Raw genomic sequence first — 19,422 nt, 5'->3', positions numbered from 1 at the left:
GGCACCTTGTTTTATACCTTCTCGCTTTTGTTCATTTTGTTCATTCTTGTTTTAAACAGACACCTTGTTTTATACCTTCTTGCTTTTGTTCATTATTCACCCTGCATGGCAGATGTACCTATTTATATTTTTAGTTTAGGGTTCTGGTTGCAGATTGCAGACTTAATACATGCATTTATCTCTGTCCCTCCTGAAATCCCCATTAAAACGACACTAAAGACATTTTTTTAAATGCATAATCCCATAAGGTTAAAGAAGACAGTTGAAGGGATGAGTATTAAAAAAATTTTGAGGCCTGGTACAGTGGCTCATGCCTGTAATCCCTGCGCTTTGGGAGGATTGCTTGAGCCCAGGAGCTTGAGATCAGCCTGAGCAATATGGTGGGACCCCACCTCTACAAAAAATAAAAAAATAAAAGTTAGGCAAGTGTGGTGGTTTGTGCCTGTAGTCTCATGCTTCTACTCAGGAGGCTGAGGTGGGAGGATCACTAGAGCCAGGAGGTTGAGACTGCAGCAAATTGTGATTGTGCCACTGCACTTGAGCCTGAATGGCAGTGAGACCCCATCTAAAAAAAAAAAAAGAAAAAGAAACATTGGAGGCAAGAAAATGGATGGTTGGAAACTCACTTCAGCTTCTCAAAAAGTTGAATTCTAAAACTGTAGTGTCTGGAAGCTGAGGTGCTACTCAATTTGCGTCACTGAATCCCCAGAGATTCAGAATTTGGTAGCACTAGGTACTTGCAAAAGTGGGGCTGAAAACAGGAGAGGCGATTTAATAAGCAAGTAGATTCCTTTAGTCTCAACATCTGTGTTCAAAGCTGGGTACCTGCCCTCCCCCATCTTCACATGCATTCGGCAGAATGTTGGAGATTTGTTTTTTTAGAAAAGGTAAAACAGAGACTGTCCTTGGTCTAGGGACACTGGTTACAGTTGAGTTGTCTTGGGTAAGGGGTAAATACTGTACTGAAAACAGAGGATTCAATGAAAGATTAGACACTTGAATGTTGAAATGACCATCTCACTTCTACTAGGTTCCAAGAACATTGTGAGCCAGTCTTACGCTTTTCAGGTCAGGATTGGAAAAATCATCTTTGGGAAATTTGTCTTAGAGAAAAGATGTAAAGAGAGAGTTTCTTAACTCCAGGAAAGAAAGTTGTAAAAGAAAGGAAAAGTGATCATAATATATACCTGTATAAAAAGATAGAAATAGTGCCAACCACTTGGGGTTATTGGGAGGATTAAATGAATTATATATAGTTAGAATAGTGTCTAGCATGCTTCATAAGTTTGGCATTATAAGTGTTGGCTATTATTTTTATTATTCAGTCATGAATAGCATTTACATGATCATAATAACCTAAATACTGTATATTGAGAGAATCACAAAGAGGATATATCTGTCTGTACTGGGAGAATTGGAATCAGAGAATAGTGTACATGCAAGTTTGGGAGTTGAGGTGGTTGTGAAAGGGCACCAGATCCTCATCTTCCATAGATGGAACCCACTTCCCAGGCTCAAGCAGTTCTCTGCCTCAGCCTCCCAAGTAACTGGGATAACAGGCGCCCACAACTACGACTGGCTAATTTTTTGTATTTTTAGTAGAGACAGGGTTTGCCATGTTGGCTAGCCTGGTCTCAAACTCCTGACTTCAGGTGATCCACTCGCCTCGGCCTCCCAAAGGGCTAGGATTACAGGCATGAGCCATCGTGCCTGGCCTCCCCATTTTTTAAATAAGAAAATCCAGATAGATTAGATTAGATTAGATAGATAGATAGATAGATAGAGTCATCTTCTAGAGATAAAAAATCCAAAAACAGTTTTTTTGCCAGCTTGAGCACATAAACTTTGAGGACTATAAATGGAATGGTTAAGTATCTTCTTATAGCACTTAGTTATTAATTTACTCATTTCAAATATTTTTCGATGTATGGATTTAAAAATACTTTTTTATCTCATTAATATTATTAAACACCAGTTTTCAGGCACAATTGTTTTTGCTTCCATTTAAAAAGTTTGTGAGAGTTCGGGTGTGGTGGCTCACACCTATAATCCCAGCACTTTGGGAAGCCAAGGTGGATGGATCACCTGAGGTCAGGAGTTCGAGAACAGCCTGGCCAACATTGTGAAACCCTGTCTTTACTGAAAATACAAAAATTAACTGGGTTTGGTGTTGCACACCTGTAATCCCAGGTATACAGGAGGCTGAGGCAGAAGAATCACTTGAACCTGGGAAGCGGAGTTTACAGTGAGCCGAGATCATGCCACTGCATTCCAGCCTGGGCGACTGTGTGTCCAAAAAAATTAAATATGTAAATAAATAAATGAAAATAAAAGGTTTATGATATGATACTTTTTGTGTGTGTGTGACAGAGGTTTGCGCTTGTCTTGCAGGCTAGAGTATAATGGTACAATCTTGGCTCACTGCAACCTCTGCCTCCCCGATTCAAGCTATTCTCCTGCCTCAGGCTCCCAAGTAGCTGGGAATACAGGCATGTGCCACCACACCCAGCTAATTTTGCATTTTTAGTAGAGACAGGGTTTCTCCATGTTGGTCAAGCTGGTCTCAAACTCCCAACCTCAGGTGATCTGCCCGCCTCGGCCTCCCAAAGTGCTGGGATTACAGGTGTGAGCCACTGTGCCTGGTGCAATACTTTTTAATCTGTTAATGGTGTTCTCATTAGACTTTTAGACCAAACTATGAATTTCCATTGGCTTAACATTTGTACATTTTTTATTCATCCTATAGGAGTAACTTGGGATCTTTGCAGTGTATCTGCTTACCATTTCACTTTTTAAAGTGATGTAAAAATTTATTTATTTTGAGACAGGGTCTCACTCTGTTGCCCAGGCTGTAGTGCAGCAGTGGGATCATGGCTCACTGCAGCCTCGACCTTCCAGGCTCAGGTGATCCTCCCACCTCAGCCTCCCAGGTAGCCAGCACTATAGGCACATGCCACCATGCCTGGCAAATTTTTTGTATTTTTTGTGGAGATGGGGTTTCACCATGTTGTTCAGGCTGGTCTTGAACTCCTGGGTTCAAGCAGTCTACCTGCCTTAGGTTCCCAAAATGCTGGGATTACAGGTGTGAGCCCCCATGCCAGGACTCTATGTTGAATTTCTTTGCCTAGTTTTTCTGTTGGTTCTATCATTTTATTTTTATAAATATCAAAACACTAACTCATGAGATAATGTAAAGAAAATGTATCTTATATAGTATCTTGTTCAAAATAAAAGTAAATAAGAGAATGTCTTAAAATATAAGAGACTTTATAGGCACTTTATCATATTCATATGACTTCTTTTCTGGGGAATGGCATCTGAGGAATAGAACCTTATTTTATGTTTTGACATATACAATATTTGTTTACATGTCAGTCCCTATCCTCCTATCCCATCCCCAGACTACAAGGCATTTGAAATAAGAACTGGGTCTTATTGTGTAAATATAAATACAATTCTCATAAATACATTTACTAATTATTATTATCTGTTCAGTGAGTTTGCTATTTGGCAGAATGTATAGGTACATATTAAAAGATTACCTTTTTAGTAATTGAGTTTTTCTAAATTGTTCACTTTTACTTTCTAATTTGTATTAATTTGTTCAAGGTATCTAGCAGAGTGGAAAAGGATTACAATGATCTTTTTGATGGAGATGATATGAGTAATGCTGGTGATTTTCTAAATGACAATGCAGTCGAGATCCCTTCTTTTTCAAAAGGAATTGTGAATGATGATGAGGATGACAAAGAACTCATGATGGCTTCAGGTCGTCCTAGACAGCGAAGTCACATCCTAGAAGATGATGAAAACTCAGTTGGTAAGAACTTGACTTTGTGCTTGTGATTATCTACCCTGTTGATTAATATTTTCGGTTTTTTATTAGAACTATTAAAGTCATTATTAAATTTGTAGAATGTAGCTAAAGTAGTGCTTAGAGGAAACTTTATAGCATTAAATGTTTAAAAAGGTTTCAAATCTATAATCCAAACTTCTGCTATGGCAGACTAGAAAAAGAAAACTAAACCCCAAACAAATAGAAGGAAGGAAATAATACAGAGCAAAAGTCAATAAAATCGACAACAGAAAAATTATAGAGAAAGTCAGTGAGATCAAAAGCTGGTTCTTTGAAAAGATCCATAAGGCTGGGTGTGGTGGCTCATGCCTGTAATCCCAGCACTTTGGGAGGCTGAAGTGGGCAGATCACTTGAAGTCAAGAGTTGAAGACCAGCCTGGCCAACATGGTGAAACCCTGTCTCTACAAAAATACAAAAATTAGGCCAGGAGTGGTGGCTCACGCCTGTAATCTCAGCACTTTGGGAGCCCGAGGCTGGTGGATCACGAGGATAAGAGATTGAGACCATCCTGGTCAACATGGTGAAACCCCGTCTCTACTAAAAATACAAAAAATTAGCTGGGCATGGTGGCACGTGCCTGTAATCCCAGCTACTCAAGAGGCTGAGGCAGGAGAATTACCTGAATCCAGGAGGGTGGAGGTTGTGGTGAGCCAAGATCGCAGCATTGCACTCCAGCCTGGGTAACAAGAGCAAAACTCCATCTCAAAAAAAAAAAAAAAAAAAAAACAACAACAACAACAAAAAAAACTGCTTATTAAAAAAATACAAAAATTAGCTGGGTGTGGTGGCACATGCCTATAATCCCAGCTACTTAGGAGACTGAGGGAGGAGACTCACTTGAACTCAGGAGGCAGAGATTGCAGTGAGCCAAGATTGTGCCACTGCACTCCAGCCTGGACAACAGAGCAAGACTCCATCTCAAAAGAAAAAAAAAAGAGCAATAAAATTGATAAATATCTATGGTGATGAAGACAGAGAAGACACAAATCGCTAACATAGAGAATGAAAGGGGTGGGTCGTCACTATTGAACCGTAGACTTGTTCCACCAGCCACATGTAGTTGTTGAGCACTTGGCTAGTTCAAATTGAGATACATTATGAGTGCAACCAGATTTTTTTTTTGAGGCAGAGTCTCATTCTTTTGCCAAGGCTGGAGTGCAGTGGTGTGATTTTGGCTCACTGCAACCTTCGCCTCCTGGATTCAAGCAATTCTCATGCCTCAACCTCCTGAGTAGCTGGGATTACAGGCACCTGCCACCATGCCTGGCTAATTTTTGTATTTTTAGTAGAGATGGGGTTTCACCATAGAGTGCAACCAGATTTTGAAGACAATATGAAAAAAAGAATGTAAAAATCTTGGAACATTTTTAATATTCAGTACATGTTGAAATGATAATATATATTTTAAATGCACTGTATTATTAAAATTATGGGTGTTTCTTTTTACTTTTTAAAAATAGCTATTAGAAAATTTAAAATTAAAACTAACTCAACATTATGTGTCTGTATGACAGCGCTGCTATTGATATCACAGGGATAAAGGCAATATTATGAATAACTTTGTGACCATAAATTTAACAACTTAAATGAAATAGACAAATTCTCTGAAAGACACAAACTACCACACTAACTCAAGAAACAATAGATAACCTGAATAGTATTGTAGATTTTGAAATTTAGAAATTGAGATTGTAATTTAAAATCTTCAAATGAAGTACCTATTATAACAACTTACATGCTAAAATAATGCTGGAACATTATCAAGTAAAATGCCAATGTGCAGTGCTACGTTGTGCTGTTTAAAGTCTTAAAGAGTTTATAGAACAGCAGTCCTCAAATGTTTTGGTCTCAGTAGGCTTTATACTCTAAAAAAATTTTGAGGACCCTTCAGAGAGCATTTATTTATACAGAGTTAACGTCTCTTGTCATTTACATATTAGAAATTAAAATTCAGAAATTTAAAAATAATTAAATTAAAAATTAATTAAAAATAAAAATAAACTCATGTAAACATGAATAATAATTTTTTATTAAAAACAAAAAAATAAAAGAGTGGCATTGCAATCTTTGTAATGTCTGTCGTACAGGACAGCTGGATTCTCTCATCTACTTCTGGATTAAGTCTGTTGCCATATGTTGTTTTTGTTTTTGTTTTTTGTTTTTTGTTTTTTTGAGATGGAGTTTTACTCTTGTTACCCAGGCTGGAGTGCAGTGGGGTAATCTCAGCTCACCGTAACCTCCACTTCCTGGGTTCAAGCAGTTCTCCTGCCTCAGCCTCCCAAGTAGCTGGGACTACAGGTGTGCACCACCACGCCCAGCTAGTTTTTGTATTTTTCATAGAGACGGGGTTTCACCACATTGACCAGGATCGTCTCAATCTCTTGACCTCGTGATCCACCCACCTCAGCCTACCAAAGTGTTGGGATTATAGGCGTTAGCCACCGCGCCTGGCCTGTTTTTGTTTGAAGTATATGAGGAAATTTGGCCTCACATAGATATGTAATTTGAAAAGGGAGAAGTATTTTAAGAAATCTTTTAGTAGCACATTCAGTTAATTGTGGATATTCTTTGATGATGTACTAAGACTCAGAAGATGATCATTTCCTAAAGATTACTTGCAAAGTGTAATCGGAAAACTTCAGTGAACTCATACAACTCTATTATGTTAAAAATTCATTGGTTTGGCTGGGAATGGTGGCTCACACCTGTAATGTCAGCACTTTGGGATGCCCAGGCCGGAGGATTGCTTGAAGCCAGGAGTTCAAGACCAGCCAGGGCAGCATAGTGAGGCTTCCTCTCTACAGAAAAATTTAAAATTACCCAGGCGTGGTGGCATGTGCCTGTAGTCCCACCTACTTGGGAGGCTGGGGTGGGAGGATCTCTTGAGCCTCAGAGATTGAGGCTGCAGTGAGCCATGATTGCAACAGTGCATTCCACGTGGGGCAACAGAGCAAGACCCTGTTTAAGAAAAAAACAAAACAGAACCAAAAAATTCAGTTGTCTGACTTGAACATTGAATGGATTTTTAAAAATCATGTTTAGTTTTGTAACATATGAATTGATAATATTGGTTCACTGAAGTTTATTGATCTTCCTTATATTGGCACTTTTTATTATTTAATATAAATTATATTGGTTTTTGTTGTTTTTAATTTATTAATTTTTGTTTGTTTTTAGAGATAGCGTCTTTCTCTGTCACCTAGGCTGGAGTGCAGTGATATGATCATACCTCACTGTAACTTTGAACTCCTGGGTTCAAGCAGTTCTCCCACTCGGCCTTCTTAGTAGCTAGGACTACAGATGCAGGCCACCATGCCCATCTAATTTTTTATTTTTTTATAGAGATGCAATCTTGCTTTGTTGCCCAGGCTGGTCTTGAACTCCTGGTCTCAAGCAGTCTTCCCTCCCTGGCCTCCCAAAGTGCTGGAATTACAAGCGTGAGTCACAGCACCTGGCCATAAATTATATCTACTAGTATTGATACCAATCTTATCAGCAGTTTCTAAATATTAGAAAGTTTTGAAGCTCATAATGGCAAATAGAAGCTTTCTAATATCTTTTTTTTTTTTTTTTTTTGAGACGGAGTTTCGCTCTTGTTACCCAGGCTGGAGTGCAATGGCGCAATCTCGGCTCACCGCAACCTCTGCCTCCTGGGTTCAGGCAATTCTCCTGCCTCAGCCTCCTGAGTAGCTGGGATTACAGGCACGCGCCACCACGCCCAGCTAATTTTTTGCATCTTTAGTAGAGACAGGGTTTCACCGTGTTGACCAGGATGGTCTCGATCTCTTGACCTCGTGATCCACCCGCCTCGGCCTCCCAAAGTGCTGGGATTACAGGTGTGAGCCACTGTGCCCGGCCTCTAATATCTTAATTTTCACTTGAAAGCTCAAATTTTATCATTGGCAACAAATTCTGCCAGTTATTTTTCTTAATTGACAGGCTTACTTCATTCATCTCCAAGAAAATGTTTCCCAAAGATCCAATTCTGCATAGCCATAGTTTATCTGGCATTTGTTTTTTATGTAAAAGTAGTGTTCTGTGAAAAAAAATCAGTTAGTTCAGCTTACAACTCAAAACAATTGCATAAGTGCTTTTTTTCAAGACAACCATCACTTCTCATTTTAGCATACAGAACTTTAAATAAAAAATCTGTGTAAGTGTCGAGATTTAATAAAATTAATATTTTTACTGCAAGTGAGTAGTGGTTAACAATGTATTAAGTACTAATACAGTCTGGTGCCACTGCCTTGATTTGTGCCAAGGCACCAGGAGTTTTACCCACCATTGCTTTTGCTTCATCACTGCATCTCTTTAACATAGTGAAAGAGGCAAATAGCATGTCAGTGTCATTGAATATGAATGAAAAAGTTACTAGATTCTGTAATGCTTTCCTTTTTACAAATCTTTGGTATTTATGATTCCTTTAATTATAATCTTTTGTATTGTAGATATTTCAATGCTAAAAACTGGTTCTAGTCTTCTCAAAGAGGAGGAGGAAGATGATCAGGAAGGAGGCATTCACAGTCTACCACTTGTAACATCCCAAAGGCCATTTTATGATGGACCTATGCCAACTCCCCAGCAAAAGCCATTTCAGTCAGGTTCTACACCCTTGCATCTCACTCACAGATTCATGGTAAGCTTTGGATCTACACTTAACTTCTAAGTAGGTTTTCAGCATTTTTTTCTCACTATAGTTAATTTTGTTGGATAAAACCTATTTTTAAAACTTTGATTAAGTAGCTTGGAGCACTGGTTGACTATAGTTTTGTGGTTGGTTTATTTTATGATTAGCTCACAGTTTTAGTCTCATTTTAACCTTATTGAAAATGACATTAAATAAAATTCTTCTTTGCAAAATGACATTAGATGAACATAAGTAAATATTACTATCTTGCAGTACTTCTTGGCAACACTTTCAAACCTTATTTTTTATATTCATTGTTAATTAGAAGATTATACTGATGCCAAAACACTAATAAGGAGGTGTTTTCTTAGAAGGCAACTGCTATTATAATATATTAGAAGGCGGAAAGTACTATGGAGGAAAAAAATCTTCCCCTTTTCCTCACCCCAGCGCTCATTGGAGTGTAAGCTACATAGAATAAAGATTTTTTTATTTGTTTACTGATATATTCTTAGGATTTGGAACAAGGTATGATATAGTACACATTGGATACATATTTCATGAATAGATAAATGAATATATTAGCTTTTGCCTTAAGTTTGAGGTCTTAAAAAGTTAAGTATTTCTATGTTGGTTATATGACGTTTTCTACTCTACAGATTTTGTCTTTTAAAATGTATAGGCCTGATATTTATGCAGCCAACAAACATGAAAAAAAAGCTCATCATCATTGGTCATTAGAGAAATGCAAATCAGAATCACAATGAGATACCATCTCATGTCAGTTAGAATGGCAATCATTAAAAAATCAGGAAACAACAGATGCTCGAGAGGATGGGGAGAAATAGAAAGGCTTTTATGCTGTTGGTGGGAGTGTAAATTAGTTCAACCATTGTGGAAGACAGTGTGGCGATTCCTCAAGGATCTAGAACTGGAAATACTATTTGGCCCATCAATCCCATTCCTGGGTGTATACCCAGAGGATTATAAATCATTCTACTATAAAGACACATGTACACATAAGTTTATTGCAGTACTGTTCACAGTAGCAAAGACTTGGAACCAACCCAAATGCCTATTAATGATAAACTGGATAAAGAAAATGTGGCACATATATGCCATGGAATACTATGCAGCCATAAAAACGGATGAGTTCTGTCCTTTGCAGGGACATGGATGAATCTGGAAACCATCATTCTCAGCAAACTAACACAGGAGTAGAAAAGTAAACACTACATGTTCTCACTGATAAGTGGAAGTTGAAAAATGAGAACAAAGGGAGGGGAACATCACACACCAGGGCCTGTCAGGAGGTGGGGGGCTAGAGGAGGGATAGCATTAGAAATACCTAATGTAGATTGATGGATTGATGGGTACAGCAGATAACCATGGCACATGTATACCTATGTAACCTGCATATTCTGTACATGTCTCCCAGAACTTAAAGTACAATAAAAAAGTATAGGCCTGGCGTAAATTTTTGTGTAAAGTTTAAGGATGATGATTAACAATAATAAAAGTTTTTATTTCCATCAGTAGTCATCAAGTTATAGGTCTTAATTTTTTCAATATTTGTGTCAATATTTTATTTAGAGCTACTCTAAATAAAATATTGGCACTAATTTTATTAGAAACTTTAGGGCCTAGTGTGAACCTATAATGGACATCAGTGGAAGATAAATTTTCCAAGTGGTATAAATTTATATTGACTAGGCCAGGCTCGGTGGCTCACACCTATAATCCCAGCACTTTGGGAGGCCGAGGTGGGAGGATCATTTGAGGTCAGGAGTTGAAGACTAGCCTGGCCAACATGGTAAAACACCACATCTCTACTAAAAAAAATACAAGAGTTAGCTGGACATGGTGGCACATACCTGTAACCCCAGCTACACAGGAGGCTGAGGCAGGAGAATAGCTTGAGCCCAGGAGGTAGAGGTTACAGTGAACCAAGATCATGCCACTGCACTCTAGCCTGGGTGACAGAGCGAGACTCTATCTCCAAAAGAAAAATATTTATGTTTCCTTAAAATGTGTGTGTGTGTGTGTGTGTGTGTGTGTGTTTATATATATATATTTATATATATATATATATATTTTTTTTTTGAGACGGAGTCTTGCTCTGTCGCCAGGCTGGAATGTAATGGCATGATCTTAGCTCACCGCAGCCTCCGCCCCGCTGTGTTCAAGCAATTCTCCTGCCTCAGCCTTCCAAGTAGCTGGGACTACAGGTGCTCACCACCAGACCAGGCTAATTTTTCTATTTTTAGTAGAGATGGGGTTTCACCGTGTTGGCCAGGATGGTCTCGATGTCTTGACCTCATGATCTGCCCACCTCGGCCTCCCAAAGTGCTGGGATTACAGGCGTGAGCCACCACACCCGACCAAAATGTATATATTTATTCTATCATAAAATAACTACTTAGAACAGGAAAAAAGTCTGTTGTTATTTGCATTCATATTTGTAAGAAAACTCAATTTTTGAAATGTTTCTTTTGAGGAATTTGTTTGGTTGTTCAAAGGCCAACAACTGTAATGTAATTTTAAAGTAACAGTCATGTAATTTATTTTTAAATATTATTAAAACTCCATTTGCTAATTAATAAGTATATATGTATCTTCTTCTCATGAAGGAAATAATAAGTAATTGTATCTCTGGTTTTACAACTCCTGTCAGAAACTCTTTAGAGATAGTTGAGATGTGGTAGCTCCCAAAACTTAAATCTTACTACGGATTGAATTACAATATTTGTTAATTTGTACTACTGTGGCCTACTGATTCTAGGAGCGTCAGTTTTTCTCAGACTTATATTTAATCTTACCTGTTTGTAGGTGTGGAACTCTATTGGAATTATTCGCTGCTATAATGATGAGCAAGACAATGCCATAGATGTGGAGTTCCATGATACCTCCATACACCATGCAACACACTTATCAAACACTTTGAATTATACAATAGCAGATCTTTCCCACGAAGCTATTTTGTTGGCATGTGAAAGCACTGATGAGCTAGCAAGGTAAACTCAAGATTATTAGGAAGAATTTGGTACGGTTAAACTGTTGGATACAGTTGTTGAAATTAAAGACAAAAAGTTAATAAAGCAAAATTTATTTTTTGTAGTCTGAAATTTCAGAAGGAATAGTTTGGTACAAACACTAGCACATCCAAAATACCTCAGAATATATGTCTGTTTTTGCCCTAATGGTTCCCTCATTACATGCTCTAACTACATAGCAAAATGACATGGCATGATTAGTAATGCAAGAGAGATGGGATTTTTTTTTACATTATTAAGTGTTTTTTATTACTATTAAAAGAGTAATGTACATTCACTATAAAGAAAAAAAAACAGTATACAATATAGAAGTTTCAGAAAATGAAAACTCCTCCCAGAATTCTACTCTCACATATAACTATTAACAATTTGATATGTATCCTTCCAGATTTATTTCTATGAGAATCTCCCTTATTTTAATTTACTTCATTTATTTTTATTTTATTTATTTTTTTGAGACAGAGTCTTGCTCCGTCACCCAGGCTGGAGTGCAATGGCATTATCTTGGCTCACTGCAACCTCCGCCTCCTGGGTTCAAACTCTAAGTAGCTGGGATTACAGGCATGTGCCACCACACCTGGCTAATTTTTGTGTTTTTGGTAGAGATGGGGTTTCACCATGTTGGTCAGGCTGGTCTCAAACTCCTGACCTCAGGTGATCCATCTACCTCGACCTCCCAAAGTATTGGGATTACAGGCGTGAGCCACCACATCCAGCCTAATTTATTTTATTGAGATGTAATTTATTTACAATAAAATGTACCAGATTTATGAATTGACAAAGATATACAATATACACAGATAACTGCTACCACAATCGAAATATAGAATGTTCTTTATCATCTGAAAATGTTTTCTTATATCCCTTTGCAGTTAATTCAACCCTAGCTTTGGCCAACTAAGTGTAAATTTTTATCACTATGGATTATATTTAAAATCTCTCTTTGAGGCCAGGCGTGGTGGCTTACGCCTGTAATCCCAGCGCTTTGGGAAGCCAAGGCAGGCCAATCACAAGGTCAAGAGATGAGACCATCCTGGCCAACATGGTGAAACCCCATCTCTACTAAAAATACAAAAATTAACTGAGCATGGTAGCATGCGCCTATAGTCCCAGCTACATGGAAGGCTGAGGTAGGAGAGTCGCTTGAACCTGGGAGGTGGAGGTTGCAGTGAGCTGAAATCGTGCCCCTGCACTCCAGCTTGGTGACAGTGTGAAACTCCATCTCAAAAAAAAAAAAAAAAACTTTTTGAAAAAGCGGGAAAAAAATTGGAAAAACAAACCAAAAAATGTACTAGTCACCAATTTGCTTTTTCTACTTAATGTTTTTTTGGATTTTACATGTTTTGATTAGTAGGTAAGTAAATAAATAGGTAGACAGATGTTGACAAAAAGATTATGATGGAAAAGCAATGGGTGGCAAATGCTTGTTTTTTAAAAGAAAAGAAAATATTTTTTCAGGTTTTTGTTATTGCAGAATGCTTTTTTTTTTTTTTAAGAAAAGAAATTTTTTTTTAGCTTTTTGTAAATCATGAGGTTGTCCTCTTGATCTCTTCTTCAGCTGATAATAGTACTGATAAACTTCATGAATTTTACTATCTTCTATGCGACTTGAAATTCGTATCCTTCAGGCTGGGTGTGGTGGCTTAACGCCTATAATCCCAGCACTTTGGGAGGCTGAGGCCGGAGGGTCACCTGAGGTCAGGAGTTTGAGATCCAGCCTGACCAGCATGGCAAAACTCCGTCTCTACTAAAAATATAGCACGGTGGCACCCACCTTTAGTCCCAGCTACTCTGGAGGCTAAGGCAAGAGACAGGAGAATTGCTTGAACCTGGGAGGCGGAGGTTGCAGTGAGCAGAGATCGTGCCACTGCATTCCAGCCTGGGTGACAGAGAGAAACTCCATCTCAAAAAAAAAAAAAAATTTGTATTTAATAATAATAACATATATATATGTATGTGCAAAAAAAAAAAGACTAGAAAGATATCAAGCAGTGGTTAGTAATCTCATTGGTGGTATAATGTATTTTTTTTTCCTTTTTCTTGTTTTAGTCTTCCATATCCACTTTATTTTTGCAGTGAGAGAACTGTTGCTTAACATTTTGATGCTTTTTCCTCTTTTAAAACTTGATTGTGGTTTTATATACATTTATAATACAAAAATCACACTTGATAGATTTTAGTTTTTTTAACTTTAACATTATGTTGTGAGCCTTTTCCTGTATATTTAAATATCCTGCAAAATATGACTATTAATGGTTTTAGTATAGTTCATTTTAAGGGTATTTCATAATTACTTTTTTTTTTTTTGAGATAGAGTTTCACTCTTGTTGTCCAGGCTGGAGTGCAATGGTGTGATCTGGGCTCACCACAACATCCACCTCCTGAGTTCAAGCGATTCTCCTGCCTCAGCCTCCTGAGTAGCTGAGATTACAGGCATGTGCCACCATGCCCAGCTAATTTTGTATTTTTAGTAGAGACAGGGTTTCTCCATGTTGATCAGGTTAGTCTCGAACTCCTGACCTCAGGTGATCTGCCTGCCTCAGCCTCCCAAAGTGCTGGAATACAGGCATGAGCCACCATGCCCATAATTACTTTTTTAAAGCAATTTCTTATACTAGTGTATAATAGAAAGTAAACTATTTGGTTTTGTGGTTAAATATCATGATTACTTACATATATAAATATTATATGAACGTTTGATTGTTTCTGTCTTGTTTTAATTTTTAGCAAGCTTCACTGCCTGCACTTTAGTTCTTGGGATTCGAGCAAAGAGTGGATGATAGACATGCCTCAGAATGAGGATATTGAAGCCATATGTGTCGGTCAGGGATGGACTGCTGCTGCTACTAGTGCCCTGCTTCTTCGATTGTTTACTATTGGAGGGGTTCAAAAAGAGGTATTCAGCCTTGCTGGGCCTGTGGTGTCAATGGCAGGACATGGAGAACAGCTTTTCGTTGTTTATCACAGAGGTAGATTTTTTTCAGTCTTTCATAATTTTACTATGACCTGAAGTAAAATGGAAATTACTTGAACTTTTTTGCTACTCTTTTCGTCTTGGATTATATACTTCATCTTGAATTAGTGTAATCTGTAAATGTAGAGAATTTTGTTGTGTTCACTATTAGCAATAAACATGAAAATGTTTTATTAATAGAGCTATATTACAGAGACAGTTCCAAGATGGAATTTGGTTGATTCCTTCCATGTCTAAATCTTACCAGTTGGTAAGCACACCAGAGAACTTTTCAGAGTTGAAATTCCACAAAAATAACTTCTAGTAGGAAGGACCAAAATAACTCTGAATGTGACTTTTTTTTTTTTTTTTTTTAATGAGAGAAAGAAGGAGAAAGAAAAAGGGGGAGAGAGAACAGGATTCTTGCTCTGTTGCCTGGGCTGGAATGCAATCTAAAAATAGGTATTAAAAACCTCTTTTATGCCGATAATTGTGCTTAACAACGGAGACAGGAAGGAATAAGGGAATAAAATAACAAACAGCCAACCAATATTTCATTTAAGTCTGTGAAATGCCATGCAAATGCTGAAGAGTGATTTACTTCCAATTATGTAGTCACTTTCAAAATAGGTGTAATATGATACTGAGAAAAATGTATGTTCTGTGGATCTGGGGTGGAGAATTCTATAAATATTCACTAAGTTTACTTATTCCAGGTCTAAGTTCAAATCATAGATGTCCCTATTAATTTTCTATGTCATTGATCCATCGAATATTAACAATGTGGTGTCAAAATCTCCCACTATTATTGTGCGGGAGTCCAGGTCTCTTTATAAGTCATCAAGAACTTGTCTTATGTATCTGGGTGCTCCTGTATTGGGTGCATATATATTTATGATCATCAACTCCTGTTGTTGCATTGATCCTTTTACCATTATGTAATGTCCTTCTTTGTTTCTTTTAGTCTTTGTTACTATTAAAGTCTATTTTGTCAGAGACGAAAGTTACAACTCCTGTTTTTTTTTTGCTCTCGATTTAATTGGTGAATCTTCCTCCATCTCTTTGTTTTGAGTCTTTGTATGTCATTGTTTGTGAAATAGATCTGGATACAGCGTACCGATGGGTTTTGACTTTTTATTCAATTTACCTGTCTGTGTCTTTGATTGGGGCATTTAATCCATTTAAATTTAGAATTAATATTAATGTTTGTGAGTTCAACATTGTCATTTAATGCTAGCTGGCTATTTTGCCCATTAGTTGATGTAGATGAATGTGACTTTTTAAAAGTTGCTGGCTCCTTTTCCTCCCCTCATGTCTTTCTTCAGTCCCCATTACTCTGCTGATTGGTCTTATCAAGGTAACTGACAATCTCTGTGCTTTTTAAAAAAATAATTCCTTTGAAAATTCTTCTCTTGATTTCTGTGACTTCACACTTTAAATATTTTTCCTCACTGGCAACTCCCTTTTTACTTTTTTGTTGGCTCTACCTTTTAGCTGGAATGTAGCCCCTTTTTCTCTACTACTCTATAGGTCAGGGTCTTTCAGTCTTTTTGCCTGCTTTGCCACAGTATGAAATAGATTCTGGGCCAGGCACGGTGGCTCATGCCTATAATCCCAGCACTTTGGGAGGCCAAGGTGGGTGGATCACGAGGTTAGGAGATCAAGACCATCCTGATTAACACGGTGAAACCCCGTCTCTACTAGAAATACAAAAGAATTGCTAGGTGTGGTGGCTTGTGCCTGTAGTCCCAGCTACTCGGGAGGCTGAGGCAGGAGAATCGGTTGAACCTGGGAGGTGAGGTTGCAGTGAGCCGAGACTGCACCACTGCACTGCAGCCTGGGTGACAGAGCAAGACTTCATTTCGGAAAAAAAAAATAGATTCTGGACTAGGCATGGTGGCTCACATCTGTAATCCCAGCACTTTGTGGGGCTGAGGTGGGAGGGCTGCTTGAGCCCAGGAATTCAAGACCAGCCTGGATAACAATAGCAAGCCCCTGTTTCTATTTAAAAAAGAAAAAAGAAGAAGAAAATAAATATATTCTGTATTACTGTTATATAAATATCTGCAAATGTATCTGAAAAGTCCCATGGACAATATTTACTCTTTGATTTCAGTTTTAAATTTTTTTTATTTAATTTTTTAAAATGCTAATTGGAACTTTAAATTGATTCCATGACTCATAGGTAAAAATATGCAGTTTGAGAAACCACTCTGGAAATTTTATCAAAATCCATGGTTTTAAGTACATTTCAGTGTCTATGACTTTCAAGCCTGCCCTCTCCTTGTATCTCCAGACTTATATATCCAGTTGCCCATTCAAAATATATTTAGAGTTTGGACAGACATTTCAGACTTAATTTGCTTACAATAAAAACTTGATTTTTTTCCCTTCCAAACTTGCTTCTTACGTAGTTTCTCCATCTTAGTAAATGGCCTACTAGCAATCTAGTGGCTGAAGCCAAAAGTCTAAAAATTATCCTTGATTCTTCTCTTTCCCTTTCCCCTAAATCAACTCCAACAGTAAAATTATATCATCATGTCAATTCTATGGATAACACATTCTAAATGTGTCTCTTTTCATTTATTCTGCTAATATCCCATGCAACCTAGATGTCATCTCTTGGACTGTCATAGTAGCCTCCTAAATAATCTTTTAGCTTCAGTTCTTGCCTTTTAAGGTCCATTCTCCACACAGCAGTCTAGATGATCTTTTAAAAACATAGATCAGCCAGGTGCAGTGGCTCACGCCTGTAATCCCAACACTTTGGGAGGCCGAAGCGGGCGGAATATGAGGTCAGGAGATCAAGACCATCCTGGCTAACATGGTGAAAACCCGTCTTTACTAAAAACAAAAAAAAAAATCCAGGCCTGGTGGCATGTGCCTGTAGTCCCAGCTACTCAGGAGGCTGAGGCAGGAGAATCGCTTGAACCCGGCAGGTGGAGGTGGCAGTGAGCTGAGATTGCATTACTGTACTCCAGCCTGGGCCACAGAGCGATACTTCGTCTCAAAAAAACAAAACAAAATATAGATCATGCCCCTCTTCTCAAATCTCTCTGACTTTACTTCACTTTTCGAATCAAAATCAAACTTCTAATAGCTGTCAAGGTGATCTCCTGATCCTGCATAATCTGACCTTTGCCTGCCTCTTTAACCTCATCTCTTACTATTGTTTCTCATTACCATGTTCTGGCCATACTACCTCTTGGTGTTCTTCGAGCCCTCTGTTCTTCCTATTTTGGGACTTTGCATTAGCTGTTCCATCCATCCACTATTGTGTTCCTTCCCCTAATGTGGAGGCAGGCTTCAGCTTGCAGTTCATGTCTCAGCTTAAACTTTGCTTTCTGAGAGGCCACTTCTGTATAACATTATTTTAACTTTTTGATAACTTTTTTCGTTCTTTTTGTATTTTTTAATCTGTCTTCTACCTGAAATTTGAATTTAATGAGAGCAATGACTTTGTTTACTGTTGTAGCCCCAGTATCTAGGCCAATGCTGGTGTGTAGTAAGCTCTCTGTACATATTTCTTGAGTGAATAAATGCCCATTTATAAGGACTTTATGTGAATAATCTATGTAACATGTTACTCTGTATAACCTTTGATGCCTGATTTATATTTATATTTTCTCATTAGGTACAGGATTTGATGGGGATCAGTGCCTTGGAGTTCAACTACTAGAGCTGGGGAAAAAGAAAAAACAAATTTTGCATGGTGACCCTCTTCCTCTTTCAAGGAAATCCTACCTTACATGGATTGGGTTTTCCGCTGAAGGCAAGATAAATTTGTTAAAAAAAAAAAACAACAAATATAAAGCATTAAGACATTTTTCAAGAAGAAAATTATTTTGTTTTATTCCTAATTTCTTTAAAGACAAATTATTTCTATTTTATATTTTAAATTTCTATTTTAATATGTTGGCAGAACTGGGAACTCCAGTCTTTAGGCAAGGTAGCCATTGTTTTATATACAAGATCTTTTTTTTATTTTTATGTTCTTTTGAGACAGGGTCTGGCTCTGTTGTCCAGGCTGGAGTGCAGTGGTGTGATCTTGGCTCATTGCAACCTCCACCTCCTGGGCTCAAGCTATCCTCCCACCTCAGCCGTCTGAGTAGCTGGGACTACAGGCGTGTATCACCACAGCCAGCTAATTCTTGTATTTTTTGTAGAGACAGGGGTTTGCCATGTTGCCCAGGCTGGTCTCAAATTCCTGGGCTCAAGTGATCTGCCCATTTCAGCCTCCCAAAGTGCTGGAATTACAGGTGTGAGCTGCTGCACCTGGCTGAAATCTCTTCTCGTGAGAATTCTCATTAGAAATGTATAAAGGGGGAAATAAGGCTGGGCATAGTGGCTCACGCCTGTAATCCCAGCATTTTGGGAGGCAGAGGCAGGTAGATCACAAGGTCAGGAGTTCGAGACCAGCCTGGACAAGATGTTGAAACCCTGTCTCTACTAAAAATACAAAAATTAGCCGGGTGTGGTGGCAGTCACCTGTAGTACCAGCTACTTGGGAGGCTGAGGCAGGAGAATCGCTTTAAACTGGGAGGCAGAGGTTGCAGTGAGCCGAGATCGTACCATACTACACTCTAGCCTGGGCCACAGAGCAATACTAGTTTCAAAAAAAATCGGTAAAGAGGGAAATACATTTTTCTGAAAGTTTATTAGATAGCAAGGAGATGATAGAAATCAATGATTAATTCTGTCTTTTCCTGCAGATTATACCCAAAACTTAGAATTTTCTAGAACTTCACTGTTTACTACAATAGTAGCTATGTGTGTCTATTGAACACTTGAAATATGGCTAACTGAGATATACTTGTGTGTGTAAAATACTCTAGATTTTGAAGACTTAGCATGAAAAAAGAATAAAGATTTCAGTACTTTTTTTTACATTGATTACATGTTAAATGATAATATTTGGGATATCTTTGATGA

The 19,422-nt window shown here is 38.0% G+C and overlaps 1 protein-coding gene across 4 annotated transcripts in view; it reads left to right on the top strand.

The window, feature by feature from the left end:
• Window positions 1-19,422, top strand: part of WDHD1 (WD repeat and HMG-box DNA binding protein 1) — an 80,071-nt gene that overhangs the window by 25,780 nt on the left and 34,869 nt on the right. For all 4 annotated transcript variants that reach the window (XM_064365884.1, XM_064365885.1, XM_064365882.1 and 1 more), the window contains exons 11-15: window positions 3,610-3,820; window positions 8,306-8,493; window positions 11,314-11,498; window positions 14,265-14,506; window positions 18,125-18,262. In XM_064365884.1, coding sequence (XP_064221954.1) covers window positions 3,610-3,820; window positions 8,306-8,493; window positions 11,314-11,498; window positions 14,265-14,506; window positions 18,125-18,262 — 964 coding nt within the window. The remainder of the gene's footprint in view (window positions 1-3,609; window positions 3,821-8,305; window positions 8,494-11,313; window positions 11,499-14,264; window positions 14,507-18,124; window positions 18,263-19,422) is intronic.

Source organism: Aotus nancymaae, unplaced genomic scaffold (assembly GCF_030222135.1).
Source record: "Aotus nancymaae isolate 86718 unplaced genomic scaffold, 86718_ANA_hifiasm-v0.15.2.pri h1tg000062l, whole genome shotgun sequence".
In the NCBI taxonomy this organism is placed as follows: domain Eukaryota; kingdom Metazoa; phylum Chordata; class Mammalia; order Primates; family Aotidae; genus Aotus; species Aotus nancymaae.
Note: the sequence above shows the minus strand (reverse complement) of the source record. Positions and strands in the feature narration are given on the sequence as shown.